At 43.5% G+C, this 22,632-nt stretch overlaps 1 protein-coding gene across 2 annotated transcripts in view; it reads left to right on the top strand.

Annotated features, from left to right (window-relative positions):
• Window positions 1–22,632, top strand: part of MED12L (mediator complex subunit 12L) — a 326,301-nt gene that overhangs the window by 57,617 nt on the left and 246,052 nt on the right. For both annotated transcript variants that reach the window (XM_082839059.1, XM_082839058.1), the window contains exons 5-9: window positions 13,886–14,055; window positions 16,512–16,622; window positions 17,660–17,929; window positions 21,345–21,494; window positions 22,325–22,424. In XM_082839059.1, coding sequence (XP_082695185.1) covers window positions 13,886–14,055; window positions 16,512–16,622; window positions 17,660–17,929; window positions 21,345–21,494; window positions 22,325–22,424 — 801 coding nt within the window. The remainder of the gene's footprint in view (window positions 1–13,885; window positions 14,056–16,511; window positions 16,623–17,659; window positions 17,930–21,344; window positions 21,495–22,324; window positions 22,425–22,632) is intronic.

The following is a 22,632-nucleotide window of genomic DNA, read 5'->3' as shown; positions in this document are numbered from 1 at the left end:
ATGGAACCCTACTTCTCTCTAGTGGGGAATGGTATTTAGAAAGCAAGATCTGGATGCTGAAAGTGCTCATTGCTACTAGGATGTCATGGCATCTAAGCCCTATCTGGATGGACGGGATACATATATATCTGTGAATACATGTGTGTGTACACATGTTGTGCATTCCTATGGGAGTTTATATTCCTATTTCCAGTTTATCTCTAACATTCCCATGTAACATTAAAGATTTTTATTAATTTCTCTGATTTTACCTTTATTTCATATCTGTTATATGGACAATGACATGGTTTCCAGTAACAAGGACACGGTTACTTATCTGTCTTGCCCTGCTATAAGCATATACTAGATTCAGAATTAAAATCTATATGTTAGGAAGAAAGGAAATATCTAAGTACAGAACGTCTTGGTGGGAGGTGAAGGAGAGCTGACTATTCCATCATCTTCCATAGTAGGAAGCCAATAGATAATGCTTAAAATCAGGAAGTACAACTGCACGTATGTTATTTAGAGATAAAGAGGTCAACAAAAGAAACACAGTGGCTGAAAGAATTGAAAATAATTGCTTTTGGGGAATGGGAAATGGAGGAGTCTGTGGACAGCGGACTGCTGTTCTTCACAATAAGTCATACAGAGCTATTGGACTCTAAGACACGTGCAAGTGTAACTTTGATATAAATAAAAAGTTAGCTAAGCCTAATCTCAGTCCCAAATTATTACTCTCTATTTTTGTGTTGTTGATACCTTTTCTGGAAGGTACCTTGCTGAAAAAAAAATGTGTTTCATGCAAAAGATTTGAAGGAAGCTCAGGGAATGCATTACAGTTTTAGTTCTTCTTAGATAATATTACGAGAGCTTACTTTTCACTCAGCCAAGTGCTTGCTGCTTGGGACCGTAACAAAAATTGGAAGACTTTAATATTTTTCCAGGTGTGTAGTTGTTCAGTTAATTGGATATGTAAAATTTACAGAGACTTAAAAATTGAGGTAAAAATCCCATCAAATTTATCATCTTAACCATTTTATATGTACAGTCCAGCTGCCTGCACGTTGTTGTGCAACAGGTCTCCAGAACTTTTTCATCTTGCAAAACTGAAGCTCTATACTCATTAAATAAACTCTCCTTTCCCCTCTCTGCCCTCCCTCCACCTCTGTCAACCGCCATTGTACTTTCCTGATTTATATACACTTTTAAATGTTCTCATCAAGTTTAATATGCTACAGTGTTACTCTGCATTCCACATTGTTGCCCTATGGAAACATGTTTCAGCTTTTTCTAAAGTAAAAATGTTATAGCCGGGCCCGTGTTAGAATGCTAGTATGTGGTAGTGGTGGTGGTTGTTGGTTGTGTGTGCGCGCGTGTGTGTGCATGCGTGCGCGCGTGTGTGTGTGCATGTGCGTGTGTTTATGATCAGTTAAAGGTAATGTCTGCTCATGATTGCTTTTTGAATTTCTTAGAGAAATGCATTCGGAGAACTTTATATATATATTTTTACTTAAATATATTTTTAAATATATTTAAATATATTTAATATATTTAAATATATTTCATTTGAATAAAGAGTGATTTAGTTAAAAAAAAAGTATATTAAGATTCTCTGCACTGGAGTAGATGCTGTGAAGTTTTTAACCGAATGGAGGCTGTGCTATCTGCCTTCAAGGGGGCTGCCTTAAAGGCATTTTTGTGGAAACAAGATGCATACATAAAACACAGAGCAACAGTCGGTACATGATTACTGGTAATCATACAGGAAACGACTGGGAGGCTGGAAAAATTAGGGGAAGTTTTCTGTAAGAGTTGAATATGAGCTGGGCCCTAAAGAAATCTAGCCTTTAAGTAAAAATTGGGAAATTTGTGCTTTGTTTTGTTTTCACGTCTTAAACAGTATTTCTTGGTCTTAAATTAGCTAGTTATCTTCCTCTCCGGCAAACTGAGAGCACATGAGTTACATTTATAGTTCTTTTATGTGTACTGTATTTGCTTTGGTTTTTACCACTGTCGTTTCTTCTGGTCTTGTTGGTTTGGGTGAATTACCTGGTCTTGAATTTCCTGTTCAGAACCCATTGCCGCTCAACAGTTTCTCTGTTTTCTAGTCACTTTTAATGTTGACTCCTGATTGAACTAATGAATCTGTGATAAAAGAGTGATCAGAGTCCCAATTTCATTAAAATTTAGTTCTTTGCTGTCTATGGCTATCAATACGTACATGTACATCTATACCTGGAACATATTATACAGCAAAAATATCTGTTTGTTGGAAGTTTTTGTAGTTTGCAGCCTGGTTTTATATATTGTCAGTTGGGGCAGTCCTCACAGAATCCCTCGGAGGTAGCTAGGTATCTCCATTTCACAAATTAGGGTGAGAAGATCCATGGAAAGTGGGAGAACTGAGAGTTCCATCCTGGACTTCCATTTCTGGGTCCTGTTTGCTTTGCAGAGTTTCTAAGCGGCTCATATCAGAGGGGCGACTGTGAGGCTGGGATGGAGTGAGGTATGAGAGGTGTCTCAAAAAGCTCAGTGTTCCGTGAGTTTTTTTATTTGTCGTGCATCTTGTAGATCTGTTGCTTAAAGCATAAAGAGGAGGATTTTGAGAAAAGACAGCTGCTTGTGTGACTTAAACATTTTTTAAAAGTAGGTAACACATATCCATGGTAGAAAAACACAAAATACCCCAAAGGGCAGAGTGAAGTCTCACCTCACTGTGTCCTCCTGCGGCCCCTCATCACACACTTCAGAAGGAATTGTTGTAACGTTTCTTGTGTATCTTCTGAAATGTATTTTTTTTTGCGGTACGCGGGCCTCTCCCGTTGTGGAGCACCGGCTCCGGACGTGCAGGCTCAGCGGCCATGGCTCACGGGCCCAGCCGCTCCGCGGCATGTGGGATCTTCCGGGACCGGGGCACGAACCCGTGTCCCCTGCATCGGCAGGCGGACTCCCAACCACTGTGCCACCAGGGTGAAATGCATTTTTATGTGTATCTTTAGTGCATGTTTTTACATTCCTTTCAGAAAATGGGTGCTTGCTCTGTGCTGTGCACAGAGCGCCTTGTTCTTGTAAGGGGCTCTAAGCTACTAACTTTGTAATACTTATAAAAGCTGGATCTTTTCTGTTTGCAATTTGTATGGGAATGTTAATTCCATGATGAAGAGAAAGCTTTTTTTTTTTTTTAAGTTAAAAAAGACATACTCTGAGTTTCAGGGTCATTTTCAGACAAAGTGTATATAATCTTCCACATGAAATCCCTGCAATAAATGGCTCTTCTGCCCATTTCAACTCACCATGATTTTGGAGTCAAGTAATATATAGAATATATTGACAGGATAGAAAACACATTAAGGGTCGATAAATGGTCAGTTGGAACATCTTTGTGAGAGTAACACAACTAAGATGAATAGATGGAAATAAACATATCATATTGATATATGATACCGTACCGTACAATATATCATACGGTCTTGGAATCTTCAGCGAAATAAAACCAGGTGAGTGCTGGAGGAGAGGATACAGGGGATGGGTCTGCGTGGTCTGTATGTGTAAGCGTTTTTATGTTTTAGAGCCTTTTGGTCTGGAGTTTCTTTGCACGGTTATCTGGTGATGTGATGTCTGTAGTATTTGTATTCGCGTCCTAGTGGAAGACTCTTGTTCAGAATTACAAATTTTACAGCAACTACGTCTAGGACCTAAGAAGTAAACACTGTGCTGCTCTTACTGTAGGAACTTTACTCAAAGCACAGCTGGTCATGGAATTAAATTCCAATGCAAAGCGCAAAAAGAACAAAAAAAAAAGAAAATGTGGTTTATTTTTGCTCCACAAGTGACTGGGGCTTTCTGCTGCCTCCTCTGTAGCAGAAGCTGGAGGAGGGGCAAGGGCAACCAAGCGTCCGATGTAGTGTAATTTCAGTAGCTCAGGCGCCTCCAGCAGGGCTGGCAGCGGGTCTTTCACCAGCACCGTGCCTGCGTTTCACCTCCCCACAAATCCTCAGGAGGGCCCCCCTTTATTCCCGAGGCTGCAGGAACGCGCAGAGGCATGTTCTCCTGTTCACGGGGAGGCATATTTGTGTTCTCCTCCTCGAGTCTCTTGTCTTGCCCTAGCTGTCCTCTCCTGGGGCGATGAAGTCCTCAGCCTGGTCTCAGATGTGGAAGGCGGTGGGGACTTGTCCTACGGGGTTAAGTAAACGCGCCAGTTTAGTATTTGGAAAAATAACATCCCAGTTATTCCGTGAGAGGAACATCTCAGCTAGGCCAAGGCCGTCGCTCACTCAGAAGTTGGGAGGGATTTGAGGAACTCACCCTCTGATAACTAGAACATTCATTTCCAACGCCCCCCCCACCTCCCCAGAAGGGGTGGGGCTGTCACGGCAGGCGTTTCGCACGTGCCGCTCTGTCGGGAGGAAACCGCGAAGCGGTGCTGCCCAGAAGCTCGTGTCGTGGTTGCTGGGCGGGATGCGGCATCCTCGTTCCAGGGGCTGAAACTGGATTCTGCCTTTGGCTTCAGATGCACCTATGGGGTTGACAGAGAAAAAGGACAACTGGAAAAAAATCCCTAAATGCAACAGTTAGCATGTGTCCGCATTAGCCTGGGAACAGGAATCGGAGACCTGACAGCGAGAGGGGCAGACCAAGAAAAGGGTCAGAGGCTGTCCTCAGGTATGAGATGCTGCCCGGCTTCTCGAAGACAGGCAGGCAGGCAGGCGGTTAGGAGTCTCCCTGCTGCTTTGGGACTCAAGTCTCTTTTGCTCCCTCCTCGTCAGCCCCTCTCCTCTCCCTGCCCAAGACCTTGCTGCCCGTCTCCTTGGTTGGCCACTTGGTCTCTTTTTCACCCTGAGATCCTTACGCATTAAGCGTCAGTCACACAACTGCACAGTTATTTATATGTTGCCCTGTAAGGGCCCTTATCTTTTGGGGGGGGCATTGTCCCTCCCTCCTCAGAGCGGTTGGTTGGTTGGACCTTCGCCTCTGTCTGCAGGCTCCCTCCCCTGTCTCACCACCCTTCTCTTGGACTTCAGAGAGGAGCGGACTCCGTCAGTCTCCCTCAACCACCTATTCACTTCCACCCCAACACACACCTGTACGGACTTACGTGCAGCAGCCAGTCCTCACATGTCTTCCTGTCTTGGCCAGAGAGTTCCTACTTCCAGCCAAGGTTACTTCCTGCCCATCTGGGGGCTCCTGGCCGCCCGGCCTGTAAATCATGCAAGTTTGCTTCCTCTCAGAAGCACACTGTGCTGTGACACAGCAAACTGTGTCATAGTTCTAAGCATCTTATATCTTTTTTTCTTTGCGGTACGCGGGCTTCTCACTGCTGTGGCCTCTCCCACTGCGGAGCACAGGCTCCGGACGCGCAGGCTCAGCGGCCATGGCTCACGGGCTCAGCCGCTCCGCGGCATGTGGGATCTTCCCGGACCGGGGCACGAACCCGTGTCCCCTGCATCGGCAGGCGGACTCCCAACCACTGCGCCACCAGGGAAGCCCAGCATCTCATATCTTACTTAATTCTCAAAATAGCCATATAGGCTAAGTACACTTATCAGCCTGTTGGATAGACAAGTAACTGACGCATCCAAAGGCTGAGTGACTCGCCCAGGACACTCCAAAGCTGCTAAGTGATTCGAGCTGCGACAGGAACCAGGCCACCTGACGCTAGAACCTGGGCTCTTCACCACCAAGCGAGTAAACATACGCTGAGGGCTCAGGGGAGGGCTGAGTTAGTTAGTGCACAAGCCGTATTCTTGCTCTGCAGAATAAGCCTTCCTACACCTGGGGCTGTGTCTGCTGGGTACTTCTGCGGTCATAGTCCCGTCGTTTAAGGCATTGATCCCACGTATGATAGAGTTCCCCACATCCATATCTTCACCCCGAGCCTTCTGAATGTCAGACCTGTGTATCCACCTGCCCCTGGACACATCTTCCCATGAATATCTTTGACACCTCAAATCCAAGTGTTCAAAACTGCACTCAGAACTGGGACACCTGAATAATAAGATCGGCGGATTGTGTCCATGTCAGTATCCCGGTTGTGGTATTGTCCTGTAGTTTTGCAAGATGTTAGCATTTGGGAAAAGTAAGTAAAATGTACATGGGGTCTCTCTATATTGTTTCTTACAAGTGCATGTGAATCTATGATTATCTCAAAATAAAGGTTTAATTAAAACAACACGTTCATGAAAACAAACGCATTGAATTTAGCCCCCTTACCCTCCCCCCGCCCGGCTCTCTGTCCCACATCCCGTTCTGTGGCACCGTGATCTGCTCAGCTACCCCACAGGGAGATCTGGAAGCTGCCCACCCCTCTGTTTCTCCCTCTCCACCGTCAGGTTGCTTACAATTCTACCTACCTCTTTTTTTGCACCCTCCTCAGTCACCTCTTCACTGGACTTTGCAGCCTCCTTTCAATTTGTCTCCCTCCCTGCCACCCCCTCCTGCAACTTCTGAGAGACAATCTTAATTTACATATCTGATCTCCTCTTTCCTTTGCTTAAAATTCTTCCGTGGCTTTGAGTCATTCGTGGCAAAAGATCAAACTCCATAGCTTGTCACTGCCTGGGCTATTGTTCATAAACGCAGATTTCTGGACCCCAGTCCAGACTCACAGGGTGGAAATCTCGGAGTCAAAGCTAAATCGGTATGTTTAGCCAACTGGCGCCCTCTGGTGACCATTCTGTGCCATCGCGTTTGAGGACCTCTGGCCTGGGCCACCTACCTCGCCTCACGGGTGACCCTTTCTCCCTCTGCCTTGCTGCTGTCCGCATGGCCTGGGATGTTTACACACTGCTCTTTCTGCCTGTGGAACTCCTTTGTACCTTCCCTCCAGACTGGGCTAAAGCATACCCTTGCTTCATCTCCTGTGTCCCATGGCATGTCAGAGCGCTTACCTCATTGCTGTCGGTATCTGTGTCCCTGTGTGTCTCTCTACCTCAAGATTGAATCACCTCAGGTGGGCACTGCTTTCTTCTCACCTTTGTAGCTCCAGACCCCGGGAGAGCTTCTGGCCCTCCGTAGGCATTTAATGTTTGCTGCCAAATGCCCATGATTTTTATTTTTTCTTGAGTTGTCACCTTGATCCCCAAATGACAGTACTTACTGTCATTTCCAGTAAGTAAAACCAGAGAGAAATAGCCAGTTAAAAATAACATGGTAAAATTACTCATCTAGACAAAACCAGATATTCAGTATTTGCCATTTAGCCCCAGTGTTGTACAGTTAATTCTAAGTGAGAGGAAAACTTAAAGCATAAAAAAGATTCAGGAATTTGTTGCACCATAGCATTTCCACGGAGTGACAACAGCCCATCTACCCATTCCAGCACCCCGCCCCCCACCACCTGCACACACACGTACGTTTCCTGCTTTTCAGCCAGAGGGCCTGATCTCACTAACCGCCCATTCAGCAGAACCAACATTCCAGCCAGTGGGGTGACTCTGCTTTGGTCTCCCGTCGCCCTGAGGCAGCAGTTTTCCCTGGGGCTCGTCTTTATCCAGCACTCTGTTCCCCGCCCCGCCTTTCACTCCCCAAGTTTGACCAGTGGCCGAATACGGGATTTCCGGTTTCCTGTGAATCGTTTTATAGAATTCAACTGATTAACTTTTTTTAAGCCTTTTATTATGGACATTTCAAACATAGACAAATACGGGAGAATGTGATAAAGTCCCTGTTACGCATCACCCAGGTTTAACTGTTCACCCTCTTGGCCACGCCTGCTTCTACCCTTAGTCTCCTCCCTAACCACACCTCCTCCCGGGGCCCCTCAAAGTCTCGTCCTTTCGTCGTGGATTACTTTTCATCCGTGCGGAGTAGTCTTTTTTACTTCATGAAACGCGGATGAATTTTTATTGGTAGTAAGGTATTTCAAGAAAACATTAAAAAATTATGTAATAGCTTTATTGAGATACAATTTATACTGTTTTACAGTTCATTTTAAGTATACAGTTTAGAGGTTTTTCATGTGTTTACAGAGTTGTGAAACCATCATTACATTTTAGAATATTTTTATCACCCTGAAGGGAATCTCGTACCCATTGGCAGTCACTCCCCATTTCCCATCAACCCCCCTCAGCCCTATAGATTGGCCTATTCTGGACATTTCATCTAACTGGAATCATAACATATGTGGTTCTTTGAAACAGGTTTCTGTCAGTCAGTATAATGTTTTCAAGGTTCATCCGTGTTGTAGTACGTATCAGTAGTTCATGACTTCTGATGGCTGAGTGGTGTCCCGTTATAGGCATATCAGACATTTTATTTACCCATTCATCAGCTGATGGACATTTGAATCGCTTCCACTTCTTGGCTGTTACGAACCATGCTGCTATAAGTGTGTACAAATCTTTGCGTGGGCGTATGTTTTCATTTCTCTTGGGTGTATAACTAGTTGTGGACTTGATGGTTATATGTTAACTCTATGTTCAACCTTTTGAGAAACTGCCACACTGTTTTCCACGGTGGCTACATCATTTTACATTCCCACCAGCAACGTATGAGGACTCTAGTTTCCACAACATCCTCACCAAAAAGTTGGTATTATCCGTCTTCTTGTTTATACCTGTCCTAGTGGTACCTTGTGGTTTTGATTTGCATTTCCCTGGTGGCTGTTGACGTTGAGCACCTTTTCATGTGCTTATCGGCCATTTGTTTATATTCTTTGGAGAAATGTTTATTTGGATCCTTTGCCCATTTAAAAAAATGGATCGATTATTCACCTCTTTATTATTGCGTTGTAATCATTCATTATGTATTCTAGCTCCAAGTTCCCTGTCAGATAAATGATTTGCAAATATTTTCTCCCCATTTTGTGAGTTTGCCTTTTCACTTTGTTGATGGCATCCTTGGATCCAGAAAGCATTTTAACAACAGAAAACGAGAAAATCTTTCAGTCACTTTCTTGGGGGCTCACAGATGGAGGGTGCAACATCATATATATACTGAACTTTCCTTCTCCCCCTCCCCACCCTCCCATCTGTCTGCACCGAAGGCAAAGTCGGGCTGGTTAAATCCTCTACATCCTGCAGTTTTGAGAAGCGGTCTGTTCGTTCTCACTGTGGAGAGGCAAGAACCTTTCATTGTAGTGGTGTAGCTTCAGGGGGAATGTTTGAGGATATAGGTTTTTCCATTGAGGAGCCTGTCACTGGAATTGACTTAAGTGCTGATTCAAGTGGATCACTTTAAAGATGTGCACCTTCATCTCTGGACTTGGTTGGAGTTTTTGCAAAGCAATCTTTGTTGCATCTATTTTATGTAGTGGGTTCCCACTGGTTTTGATAAAAGGAAAGAATTTAGCAAGGAAAATAAGCCTTCACAAAATTAAAGGATATATATATGTTAGGGTGTGTGTGTGTAAAGTTTACATTTATACGTATATTTACAGGAAGTTTACTAAAAAGAATAGGAAGTTCTGTATTTGCGTGGGCCTCTTGTAGCACATTGATGAACAGGCGCTTCCAGCTGCATTGGTTGTAACAAAGGCGGAGTGCACTAGAGAGGGAATTTGGCATTTTCCCTACAGTGGTGTTTGAAACCTTCTAGGTCTGCAGTGATGAGTTTAAACTAGAAAGCGAAGATGTTTGTATGAAGATTTGATAGGCAGAATAATTGCGGAGGAACCTGATTTAGTCGCTTTATTTTGGGAGGACCTTATAGTGTATTGACTCAAGTCAATACTTAGATCTTGAGCACATAAGGAATAGTTTTATAGGGATGAAAGAGATGGAGGAAATTCTAGTGCATCAGAGAAGAGAGAGAGATCCCCGCTAGGTGGTGGGGTGGTGTCCAGAGACTAGAGAAGGCTACACGAGAGACGTGACATTTGCATTGGGCCCAGAAATCTTCCCATCCCTGAACACAGGTGGTTATGGAAGGTCCTGTCGATAGAGCATCATAGGCATGAGAGTGAGAGAGAAAACCCCTTGAGCTAGCACCTTGAGTGTGTATGAGGATGTAACGGTGGATAGTATTTGAAATGATTTTAATTCCCAGCCAAGGAGTTTGACCTCAATTCATCAAGGACTGCAGATCCATCGAAGGTTTTGGAACCATGAAATTGACGTTGGTTGATTCCATAAGCACGTATCCAGAGCATTATGTTAGGCATTGCAGCTCAGCTGAGACAGAAGCAGGGTCTAACATCAGGGGCAGTCAAGGTCTAACCTTTAGTTTCCTTTCTAAAAACTTTTCATACCAATAATAATGATGATCGCTTCTGCAGTGCAGGCACTGTGCTAAGTAACTCATCCTTACAGTAACTGAGCTGGATGTATTATTATTATTATTATTATTTTTCGGTACGTGGGCCTCTCACTGTTGTGGCCTCTCCCGTTGCGGAGCACAGGCTCCGGACGCACAGGCTCAGCGGCCATGGCTCACGGGCCCAGCCGCTCCGCGGCATGTGGGATCTTCCCAGACCGGGGCACGAACCCGTGTCCCCTGCATCGGCAGGCAGACTCTCAATCACCGCGCCACCAGGGGAGGCCCAACCTGGATGTATTATTGATCCTTGTTGCAGCGATTAGGAGATTGAGGTTTAGCGGAGGCTAGATGCCTTGCTCACGACTCAGTGGCAGAGCTAGGATTTGGACCCAGGGCCATCCTGTCCCTAAGTTCATTCTACCGGTAGCGCTCAGTGCGGCCCTGTATTGCGTCTCTGCTGAGTCGCGCTGCCAGGACGCCCTCTGCGTGAGCGTTGCTGCATTTGGGGTGCTCTGTGTTTGCCCCCAGGGTGTATGTTCCTCCTCTGCTGAGTTCCCAGTTCTCTTATTAATACTGTAGGTATTCCAGGCCCTGGGAGATCATCTTTTAATGTAACTTGACACGTCTCTCTTCTCACTTATCGTGTATTTATCAATTTATGTACTTTCATGTCCTGGAGTGGGGAATCTCACACCTGTTTTTGTGCTTCTGGTTTCCCTGTGTGACCTTGAGTTACGCCTGCAGTGCCTGGATCTATTGTAGGTAGGGTGAACCGCGTGGCCTCTGAAATCCCTTCTGTTTGGGGGGCGAGGCATCCACAAAGAGGAACAGTGGCTACAGGATTCTTGGATGCCAGGGAGAGTGTCGTGAAAAGGACAGGTCGTTCTTTTCAGTGCTGACCCCTGACCCACCGTCAGTAACATTCATGTTCGTAAGCCTTCGAATAATCTGGCTTCGTGGACCTTGAGTTCTACCTGACATCAGTGAACTAGAGATGTAGCCAGAGCCTCTGAGTTGCTCGATTTTAGAACTGGTCCACTTTCAGAGCAGCCTCTTTCATCGCTTTCTGCATCTTTCTACCTTTGAACCTCCTTACCTCGCTCCCCCACCTGCCCTAAAATCTCTAACCGTTCCTGTTTCCTTTTTATCACTTAGGACTGGGTCCCCACTCCAGCCCAATTAAATCAGAATCTGGTGGGATGGGGCCGAAGACACTGGCGTTTGGTAAAAGCCTCTCTGGTGATGGCATTTGCGTTCAGGGCTGAGAACCGCTGTGTGTCTTGCCGCTGCTGCCCTCATTTCTCCCTTTTAATGATCAGTCCTAACTAAGCATGACAGGTGTCCGTGAACCTAATAATTTTAAGGAGTGCAGTACTAGTGGCTATTTGTTATTTTTTGTTTCTAATGAAAATTTTGTGTGCATCCTAATTTTTATATTAGTTCACACTGGACTGTCTTCAGTCCCAGGTCTCTGAATCGGTCTGATGGATATGACAACTTAATGTCAGTTAAATACGGTTAAAGTTAAAATACGTGACCAAGAGGTCTATATTAGAATTCCACTTGAATTTTAAAAGTAATTCAAATTGTGGAATGATATATTCAGATCCTTAAAAAGTTATACATATATTTATGTAAACAGTCAAGCACACAAGAAGGAAAAAAGAAAACTGAAAAAATATAAAACTGTTTAATGATTATGAGATTTTCCTCTGGTCAGATCTGCATTAGAAATTTTCTGTAGTGAATGCGTATTTCTTCTATATTTAAAAAAAAAATCTTGAAAAGAAAATATACCCTAGACAAAGTAGGGGTGTGTGTGAATGTGTGTGTTATTTTTAGCTCTTGAAGCTAAAATATTCTGAGGGGGCATTGAGAATAGTACCATACTGAGAGTGAGTTAATAGCAAGGCTTGGCACACAAAAGCTAGGATTTGGATCCTTGTTATTTTTGTTTCTGCTTATTATAGCTAAGCTAAACTCCTCTCATCTGATGGTTGGTATTTTGCTTTGCTGAAGGAGTGAGAGTCATGAGATGATTAGTCCATAACAGGGGCACCAGAAAATGATGACATTGATAATTTATTGTTTGGTTTTTAATGACGAGGGAGTAATTTTAACAATAATATCTGTTATCGGTGGTGCTTTCTGAAAAACGATTATACCAGGAACAGAATGTTGACTTAGTATCTGTTCATCTTTTTGCAGTGGCTTATTACTGGAGCAATGCTTAACGTGTGCATTTGAATTTTAGTTTTAACTAAGACATAATTAGAACAAGTGGTTTAGACCAAAACTTAGCAGTCATTAATCATCTCTGGGTACTGTTGTCAAGTAATTTTAGTAGTACTTAAAATCAAAACGCTCAATTTCTAATAGATGTTTAGTTTCTACTCTTCTTTTTGTCAAGATAGGTTCCTTTAAAAAGGAAGGGTGGAGAAACTGCTGCCGAAATAATGAGAAAACAGCACTGTGTGGTAATATTTCAGTACAATGATTTCTTCTGAAATGCTGTTTCACTAATCCTTGGGGAAATTTGGCTGTGAGCATGCAATTATTACATTTTTATCCACAGAATGGGCTAAAGTTGACATCACATCCTTCATGGTAGTCTAAGGCAACACATTGACTTAATTTGTGACCGTGTGGCGGATACTTTGAGTAATTTTAGTGATTTTTTTTTTTTAATGCTACATTTTCTGTTTCCTCCCCAGTTTCCTACCTTTTGTCGCTCACTACTCTTTCTGATTGAGTTCTGAGGCATCTTTTGTTGGTTGGGGAGAGTAGAATAACTGAAGGTCCAGATGATTGTTCAAGAGGCGGCCCCTCTTGTGTCCCAGGCAGGGGTGGGGGAGTGCAGGGCGGAACGCTATCTGGGGCCAGCCTGCGGGGAAGGTCAGTCCTCTTACAGATTGACAGAAACAGAACACACCTTAGTTAGGCATGTTTGAACCCTGACTTGGAGCCGGAAAAATGTACCGTTAAGAGAGCTGCACTTGGGGGGATTTTGAATTCTTTTGGAGTAGTAGAATTGTGGTTTCTTTTTTAATTTATTTTTTTAAAATTAATTTTATTAAAGTATAGTTGATTTACAGTGTTGTGTTAATTTCTGCTATACAGCAAAGTGACTCAGTTATATGTACACATATACATTCTCTTTCATATTCTTTTCCATTATGGTTTATCACAGGAGATTGAATATAGTTCCCTGTGCTATATACAGTGGGACCTAGTTGTTTATTCTGTATATGTAATAGTTTGCATCCGCTAATCCTAAACTCCCAGTACATCCCTCCTCCACCCTCCTCCCCCTTGGCAACCACAAGTCTGTTCTCTATGTCTGGAATTGTGATTTCTTAAAGTGCTCACCTCCCCTGTTCTATTCCCTGCTTGTGCCTCTGATATATTTTTATATGAGTGTGGGCATCTCTTCTCTTAGGTCAGGGGTCACAGAGGGACAAGGGAAGAGCTGGCCGGCAAGGCGTCCTTGCCAGCCGATGGGGCAGGCACATTACACTAGTTTGCATTACTTAAGGGCTTTGGGGTGGGTGTGCCTTTCTGAACAGTGCTTGCATACGTTTTCCAAAGCCATTTTTGTGTAACAGATGTTTGTTTAATAAGTATATCCTTAAGATAATCAGAAAGGAAGAAAAAGTTCTTACAGTCATCGTATCTGGAAATGGATTTTTTTTTCTTTTTTTAAATGCAGAGTGGACACAAATATCTACCAGGTATCTTCGAGAGCAGTTGGCCAAGATTTCCGACTTTTACCACCTAGCTTCCAGCGCAGGCGATGGCCCTGTCCCTGTGCCACCCGACGTGGAACAAGCAATGAGGCAGTGGGAGTACAACGAAAAGTTGGCATTCCACATGTTCCAGGTAACATTCCCATGAAACTCAAAGGCTGCTAGCATGCTTTTAAGAGGAGAGCAAATTCCTTACAGTTTAGTTTTTTTTTTTGGAAGGGGGCGTTAAATTATATCACTGTATGAACTAATACATTCAAAGAAAGCCATCTGACATATCTCACACTAAATTAATATTAAAGGTAACACCTTTGCCCTGAGATGACAGCTTCCTATTATACATATTGATCGCCAGCTTTCAATGATGCCAGCTCTTTTAATGCCATTAATTGGTTTGTAATTGCGCTATTAAATGTAATCCTCCCAAGCCATTTACTTTGCAAAAACTGGAGGCATTAATTCAAAAAAATTTTTGTGCTGATGCCTCCTGTCTTATAGATCTCCTTTAGAGCTTAGTTATTCCAATGAAAGGTCATCTTAATTTTGTTCAGCTGCCGTTTAAAATGCAGTTGAGAGGAGGGGTAAGGGCATTGAGGAACGACTGAACTCCCATCCTGACACGCTGATGTACATCATATTGACCAGAAGAGGGCGCTTGTGCCGTTATTTGCCTCGATTGATCTTTACTCGCGGCGTGGAGGAAGGACGAGTGTGTTCAGCTGGAGTTGTGTTACCAGCATAGACGTTCACGACCTGCTATCTTGATCAAAGAGGAAGTGGGTAGAAAGGATGTGTGGTTTCTAAATTTCCCTCCTTAGAACTTCAATTACAATTTCCAGGTGGTAAGCAACTTTTTCTAAGAGCTCAAAGTAGGAAACTTTGCCAGTCCTTTGGGAAGTAGCATTGTTAGTTTTAAATCAGTAAAAACAACTCTTAACCAGTTCTCGTTCCATTTAGCAGAAGACTACTTCGGTGCCTGCTCTGAGCTTTTATGACTTTTTTTGAGCTGAGGATTTAGTCTGCATCTTTGAAAAAAGTGTCTCTCAGCATGCTTAGTATTTTAGGAAGGATTACTTTATGTATTAGGAACACTGAGATCAGTATCTCTGTTTTGGAAGCAGTTAGGTAGGTCCTAAACAGATGAATCTAACTGGGACATTAATTTAAAAGTTCATCATATTTTAATTCATCTTATTCTGAAACATGAAACTGTCTCTAGTATGTACATGTGCAGGTGTGCATGTGCAGAGATAAGGGTACAGGTACATAACAAAAGCATCTTGAGGATGGACATTATGTAGTCGTTGGAAGTCATGCTTATGAAGATACTTTTTCTTTTGAACCTTGCCTTCACCATCTCTTAATTCTTCATGCAAGGTTCCATTTTATTTATTTCTTTAACTTAAAGTTTACTTTATTGGTCTGAAAATTATAAATTGCACTTTTTCTGTGGCTAACCTTTTAACTTTTTTTTGACTGTAAGCATTTTAAAAAAATAGAAATTAGCAATAAGTGAACACTTTGCTATCATGTCAATGTGGTGTCGCTGTAATGTTTTAAATAGAGAAACTATAATTTAGCAGTATGTTTTTACACAAGTCATTGATAACCATGGTAGTGGACCACTGGTGATACTAGATATGTCAGAGTTGCTGGGAACAAAGTAGGACTTCATATTAACTACTAAGGTTGTTAACCAGAATGACCATAAAAGTTTAAGTGGCTTTCCCGGAAAACATAGCTTTTTGTTTCTATCTTGAAGATTCTTTTATGATGTGAATCATAATACAAGGTTATAATATGACATTAAATATGTGTGTGCATGGAATGCCATAAAGAATGTGTGTGTTTATATGTACATACATAGGAAGACAATAGATGAAAATGTTAACATTGCTTATGTTAAGAGGAGCTACACCAACCCTGTGAGGCATTTTGGAAATTCATGGGTATGTTGTTTTTTAGTGTAGTTATGTCAGAATATTTATACATTATTTTATTACAAATTCCTTTTATTTCTTTATGTTACAGATGATTAGGCCATTATATTGACCTTTAAGGTTATATTTCGTAGGTAGGTTACGGTAGCTGAAATTCGTTTTAGGATAGAGAAGGAGGCTACTAAGGGGCCTTGGATCTGATAGGATTTCCAACCTCTTTTTTTGAGACGATAGTACGATGGGTGTTTTTGTTCTTTGTAATTACTCCCGTTGGCCGAGTTTCCTCCAATGAGCATGAGTTCATAGTACCCTGAAATCTAGCCAGGTATTTGACATGCCCCGGAAGTCTGAAAGCTTCTGAATTTTCTTTCTTGTAGGAATTAATTTTTATCAATTTAGAATGAAGCAGATATACAAAACCCAAAGAACAACAACAACAACAAAAGAACCCTCCAATCAACCATACAGAATAGCACCAGTTCTCTGCTTTGTTTAGAATTTAAACTTTGATCAAGGAGACCATGTTTTACTACAACCACAAAAACAATAGGAAAATTACACTTAAGCATAAAGATAAGACTGCTCTGTTTTGAATTTTAGTTGGTTTTGTTTTAACATTATTAGTGTAATTTTTCTTTGTTCATTTAAGGAAGGAATGCTAGAAAAACACGAATATTTGACGTGGATCTTGGATGTGTTAGAAAAGATCAGACCAATGGATGACGATCTTCTTAAACTCTTATTACCACTAATGCTGCAGGTACAGTACATGTAACCATGAGCCAGTTGATTTTATGGGCAAGGAACGAGTCTGATGAGAATGATGAGGTAAGTGGAGGTGGAAGAGGAAAAATTTTCTTTTTGAAATGGAAGGAGAAAAGGTCTTGATGTTCCAACACTTGAAGTGATAAGAGGCTTCTTGTAAGTTGTAGCAGTCATTTGCTGGGCCACGTGTTCCTCTCAAGTATTCTCACCCACATTGATTTCCCCCCTTCCCTGAGCTGAGCAAACAGCTCTTGAAATCCTGTCTCCTTGTTCACACAGATTTCTGTGAAAACAAAACAGATCGTCTCTTCGTAAGGATACAGAGGATCTTGTTCATTCTTTTGATATTCTTTGAGCCACTGGGGGTGGGAACTTCCTGTTTTCATGATTGGCCTAAGATCTGTTAAAATTTAGGCTATCTGGATGAAATTTATTTAAAAAAAAATTTCTTGGGGGAAAGGTAGTTCATGCATTTGATAATTCCAGCAATATGAAAGAGTATCGAGTTGAGAAGTCATTCTCTCTCTCACCCAGTCCCCTCCCAGAGACCACACCGTACTAGTGCCCTGTGTCCTCCCTGAGACATCCATATCTGTGCTGTCCACTCTAGTAGCCGCTAGCCAGACGTGGCTCGTGAGCCCTTGACAATGTGACAAGTTCACATTGTGACGTGCTCTTGATTTAAAGTGCGCACGAGGCTTCTGACTTGGTACGGAAAAAGGAGTATATAATATCTCACTAATACTTTGTGTGTGGAAATGATAGCATTTTCGGTTTAGGTATATTGGGCTGAACAAAAGACATCATTCTGTGATTTTTTTTTTTGATGGCTACTAGCCATTAAAATTTTAAATTTAATTTAAAATTACATATGTGGCTTGCGTTATATTTCTGTTGGCCAGCGCCAGTCTATGTAGCACTTTGGAAGGGTTTTGTTTGTTTGTCTTTAATGAAGAAAAGCCTGTATTACGATAGCTGTCTCACCGAGTAGCCTTGGACATGACTGAAGTCTGGTGTCCTTGTGCTCCCCAGTATTCAGACGAGTTTGTCCAGTCGGCCTACCTGTCCCGCCGCCTTGCCTACTTCTGTGCCCGGCGTCTTGCGTTGCTGCTTAGCGATGGCCCCAACCTCCTTGCCGCCCACTCGCCCCACATGATGATAGGACCAAACAGCTCGGGCATTGGGGCCCCCAGTCCCGGCCCCCCCGGCCCCGGCATGAGCCCCGTGCAGCTGGCCTTCTCCGACTTTCTCTCCTGTGCACAGCACGGCCCCCTGGTTTATGGACTTAGTTGTATGTTGCAGGTAAGTCCTTGGCCCTTCCTGTTTTATGTTAACATTCAGTCCAGGAAACAACGGAGTTGGGAGTCTTTAAGATCCAAAAGCCTGGCCAGGCTCTGTTCAGCTGCCAGGCAGCACTGCTTGAACATCTAGTAGCATGTCGGCAGCTGGGCTGTTGCCGCCAGGTGTGAGATGCAGCCTTGTCCTAGCTCTAGGAGCACACAGGTCACATTCCTCGGGCTCCTAATGTGTCCTGCTCTTTACTCAGGGGCTTTGGGACAGGGCTGGCCACGGAGTCACGGCCTCTACTCTGGTAGAGTTTACTGTTTTGTCCGGAAACAGACAGGCTCATACAAGGGCAGTTTCCATGTTCTGTGACAAGGGACTGGTTGGTGGAGGGATGTTCAGGGGGCTGAGTTGAGAAGTGGAACTTCTAGGGCAACCTAGAATTCAGGGAGGTTTTCTGAAGGAAGTGATCCTGACCAGTGCTTATAATATGGGTTTAAAGTGTTCCTGGCAGAAGGACAGCGTGGGAAAAGGCCCAGAGGGTTGATCAGTCATCTTGTGTGCAGGTTGGTCTCAACAGAATACCTGAAGTGTGAAGTCTGTTGGGGGTCAGGGTGTAGAAGACCCCCTGTGTGCCTTCTGATCAGGATGTCATTGGAGGGTTTTGTGTGGGGAGTGACATGGTCAGTTGTGTGGTTGGTTAGATTGTTTTGGCCACAGTAGAGGGAAGATCTGTGGGAGTGGGGAGGTGGGGGAGAGAGAGACAAGGCAAAAAAATCAGTTAGGATGATCCGAGGTAAGCTCAGTTTTGGACTGTCTTATCCCTTGTGATCTCCAAGTGGTTATGGTCAAGAGGTGGTTACATGTCTGATTCTGAAGACGCGGGCAGACAGGGCCAGGTGTGTGGATTTGGGTCACTCAGGGCCACTCGGCTGGTCAGGACCCCAAGAGGGGGGCGATTACCTAAAGAGTTGGTAGTGAGGGACGACCTGTGGACCCGAGCGGCACACGTGGTTAAGAGGTAGCAGAGGGGAAGCTCGCAGAGGTGACCAGGAAAGTGTGGCCAGACTGGAGAGAGAAGAACGGTGGGGAGAGTATTGCTATAAACAAAGATGATGAGAATGATATTGTCATAATTCAACTGTAAGGATATTAATAGCGTTTATTATGTTCTAGGCACTGTTCAACTGTAAGGATATTAATAGCGTTTATTATGTTCTAGGCACTGTTCAACTGTAAGGATATTAATAGCGTTTATTATGTTCTAGGCACTGTTCAACTGTAAGGATATTAATAGCGTTTATTATGTTCTAGGCACTGTTCAACTGTAAGGATATTAATAGCGTTTATTATGTTCTAGGCACTGTTCAACTGTAAGGATATTAATAGCGTTTATTATGTTCTAGGCACTGTTCAACTGTAAGGATATTAATAGCGTTTATTATGTTCTAGGCACTGTTCAACTGTAAGGATATTAATAGCGTTTATTATGTTCTAGGCACTGTTCAACTGTAAGGATATTAATAGCGTTTATTATGTTCTAGGCACTGTTCTGAGTTGTAGCATAGATGTGTCATTTAGTTCTCAGAGCCGTCCTATGGGAAAGGAGCCAATATTACTCCCGTAACAGGAATAATGAAATGGTGGCATAGGTCACACAGCAAGTAAGTGGCGAAGCTGGAAATCACACCCAGCCTGGACCCAGAGTCCACGCTCTTAACCACCATGCCAGACTGCCTCTCTAGGTGCTGCAGAAAGTTGCCAGAAGGAGTGAGTAGTGGGCAGTGGCCGGTGGGTTGGGGATGTCTGATAAGAAGATGGATGAGACTGTCGTTGACAACGTGGTGGTCACTGATGGTCAGTGAATGGTGGGTGAGGAACCATATTCAGGTGGGTTGAGGAACGATGGAGAATGAGGAGAAAAAAATGATCCCTCTTCTTTTGAAAATCGTGCCTATAAAGGGAAGAGACAGAGGTTCCTGCTAGGTGAGTGGAGATTTTTTTAAAAAAATTGTTTTTTGATGGACAGACTTGAACGTATTCCTAAGCTAAGGGCAAACTGGTAGAGAGCGAGTCTAAGATTAGGAGCAGAGGGGTGGGTGTTTGATGGACCAGTGCCCTGGATATTGGTGGCTTCGGAATTAAGAGCACAGGGAAGGGCTCCCTCGTGGACAGGAGACGAGAACCCCACACCCTCACGGATGGGACGGAGGAGATCAGGGTGTGGGCCAGCGGAGACAGATGCACTGGTGGGGTTCAGGGACTGACGTTATTCACATCTGCCATCTGGTTTCCACGAAGATGTCTCCTTGGCCTCAGATTCTAGTTTTTTAATAATGAAGTTTGCATTTTAGAAAAGAACTATTGCACTCATTCTCTAGGCGGGTGCAGTTTGTGTTTGAGCGGCACGGTAGCATCATGGTGAAGGCATCTTCTTCAGAATCATTACAGTCCTGATTCTAGCCTCTTCTCTGCCACTTAGTAACTTTAACCCCGAGGCTCTGTTTTCCCGTGTGTGGATGGCGGATGGAGACAGTTCTTAACACTGTCGTTTCCAGGACAGTGTTCAGCACAGAGTGAGTGCTTAATTCAATAGGAGCTGTACTATTTAATCCACAGTTAGGAGGCAGCGGGATTAGCATAGAGATTCCAGGCCTGTGTGCTGAAGTCACCTCGGGCCGGCTGCTCACGTCCCCGGTGGCTCGTATGCCTCTTTGGTCCAGTTGGGGAGCACCACTCCCTACCTCGCGAGGTTGTTGTGATGTATAAGTAAGATGGTCGTAGAAAGCGCAAGCGAGGTTGAGTGAAAAGTGTCTACAGGGGTCCAAGGTTGGGGTAGGCAAGCTACGAGCTGTAGGCCAAGTCCAGCCTATGTACTAAGAATAGATTTTACATTTCAGTGCATTACTGAAACAAAAAGGAAGAGTTTGTGACGGGGATTATAGGTAGCCTGGAAGGTTTAAAACATTCACTAACTGGCTTTTTATAGAAAAAGTTTGCCACCTGCCCCCCCATCCAGCTTTACTGCCTGCCCAGCACTTAAGAGGCCGTTATTTGAGAGATTTAAAAAAAAAAAAATCTTTTTAGCTTTTACAACCTTAGAAATTACATATTCTGATTCCATTTCATTTTTTAAATTGCATGACATAAATTGAAATGACAGTTTTAAAATGACAATTATTGCATTTTTTATTAAGTTTCCCAGGTTGTAGATGATAACATTCCTTAATTTCTCAATAGGTGTATTTCCTCCTATTCAAAAGAATAATTCTATCTTAGTTTTTTGTCTCATCCCTTGAAACGTTGGGAATGGGGTAAGACGTTCATATTTTAAACTCACTGGTTGGAAACTGTAATTTGCTTATGACCCTTAAGCTGTGGTGATACTCTTCTCCTTCCTCTAAACGTCTGGATTTTCCTGCTTTATTTCCAGACTGTTACTCTCTGTTGCCCAAGTGCCTTGGTGTGGAACTACTCCACAAATGACAATAAGAGTGCGAACCCGGGCTCGCCCCTGGATCTGCTGCAGGTGGCCCCCTCCAGCCTCCCCATGCCGGGCGGGAACACGGCCTTCAACCAGCAGGTAGACTTGCTGTTCCAGTGGTTTGTTGGGTGTTTTCATTCTTGGGAGGCATCACAGCACAGTGGGCTAAGCCTGGATTGCAGCACACTCAGGTTCTTGGGGGCCGTTCCCAGCTCTGCCGCCATCTCTCCAGGGGACCTCGGGGAAGTCAGTAGCCTCTCTGAACTGCGGAAGTCTGTCACGTTGCTCCTTTTCTTCTCACCCTCTTGCTGGGCTGTTCTTGTGGACAGTTCTGCCCCCCGGACAGTAATTACGGTGGTGAGACCGTACATGACCGCGACATCCCGAGTTAGTAGTCTGTATATTAGTATAGTCATACACTATAGAGTTAGGAGTCTGGGTATTTCGTAACTATTATATGTTTTTATTAGTGCTGGGTTATTGGGTTCAAAGACTGAAGAAACTTGAACCACAGGACCATGACAAATATTTAAACAAGAGCTCTGTTTTGCTTTTGTTTTTTTTTTAAACCAAGCAGTTTTCTTCAATTAATAAAGCGTGGCTAGTTGCTTTCATGCACAGAAAATGGCCCAGAGATGGTATTTTAGAGCTTTTACCTTTCTGTCTTGACATCCTGAAAATATTTCACTTGTGAAGATTTTTTTTGGCAAGCATGTATTTTTGCGGGTATTTATTATCGAAAACTGGCATTGAATCAGCACTTGTAAATTTTAAAATGCACTTCTCGGGCAGCAGGCTGAATTTCCTACAGTGCAGTCGAGGTTGTAGCTCACTGGAGGATGTTCTGCTCGTGTGGAAAAACCTGACATGATTTAGACAGCCGTTGGGGCTTTCCAAGCACAAGTTAATTAGAAGCGATTATCTTTCAGGTTCGGGCCAGGATTTATGAGGTAGAACAGCAGATCAAACAAAGAGGCCGTGCAGTGGAAGTTCGGTGGTCTTTTGACAAGTGCCAAGAGTCAACAGCAGGTACAGAACACCACAGACGAAGGAGCGCTTTGGAACGCTGGACTTTTTGCCGTGTCTCTCATTCTTGAAAATCAGTCCTTGTTCTGAATAAGGACGCTCTTGGACTTAGCCCCCTAGTGCATTTTGAGGACGTTCTCCAGTCTGTGCCCTCTAGATCCTGGCTGTCTAGAATGTCAGGTTTGATTTTGTTGGCAGTCCTTTTATGCTG

The sequence above is a fragment of the Leucopleurus acutus genome (genome assembly GCF_964270905.1).
Source record: "Leucopleurus acutus genome assembly, chromosome: 5".
In the NCBI taxonomy this organism is placed as follows: Eukaryota; Metazoa; Chordata; class Mammalia; order Artiodactyla; family Delphinidae; genus Leucopleurus; species Leucopleurus acutus.
The sequence above is the reverse complement of the archived record's forward strand: the minus strand, read 5'-3'. Positions and strand labels throughout refer to the sequence as shown.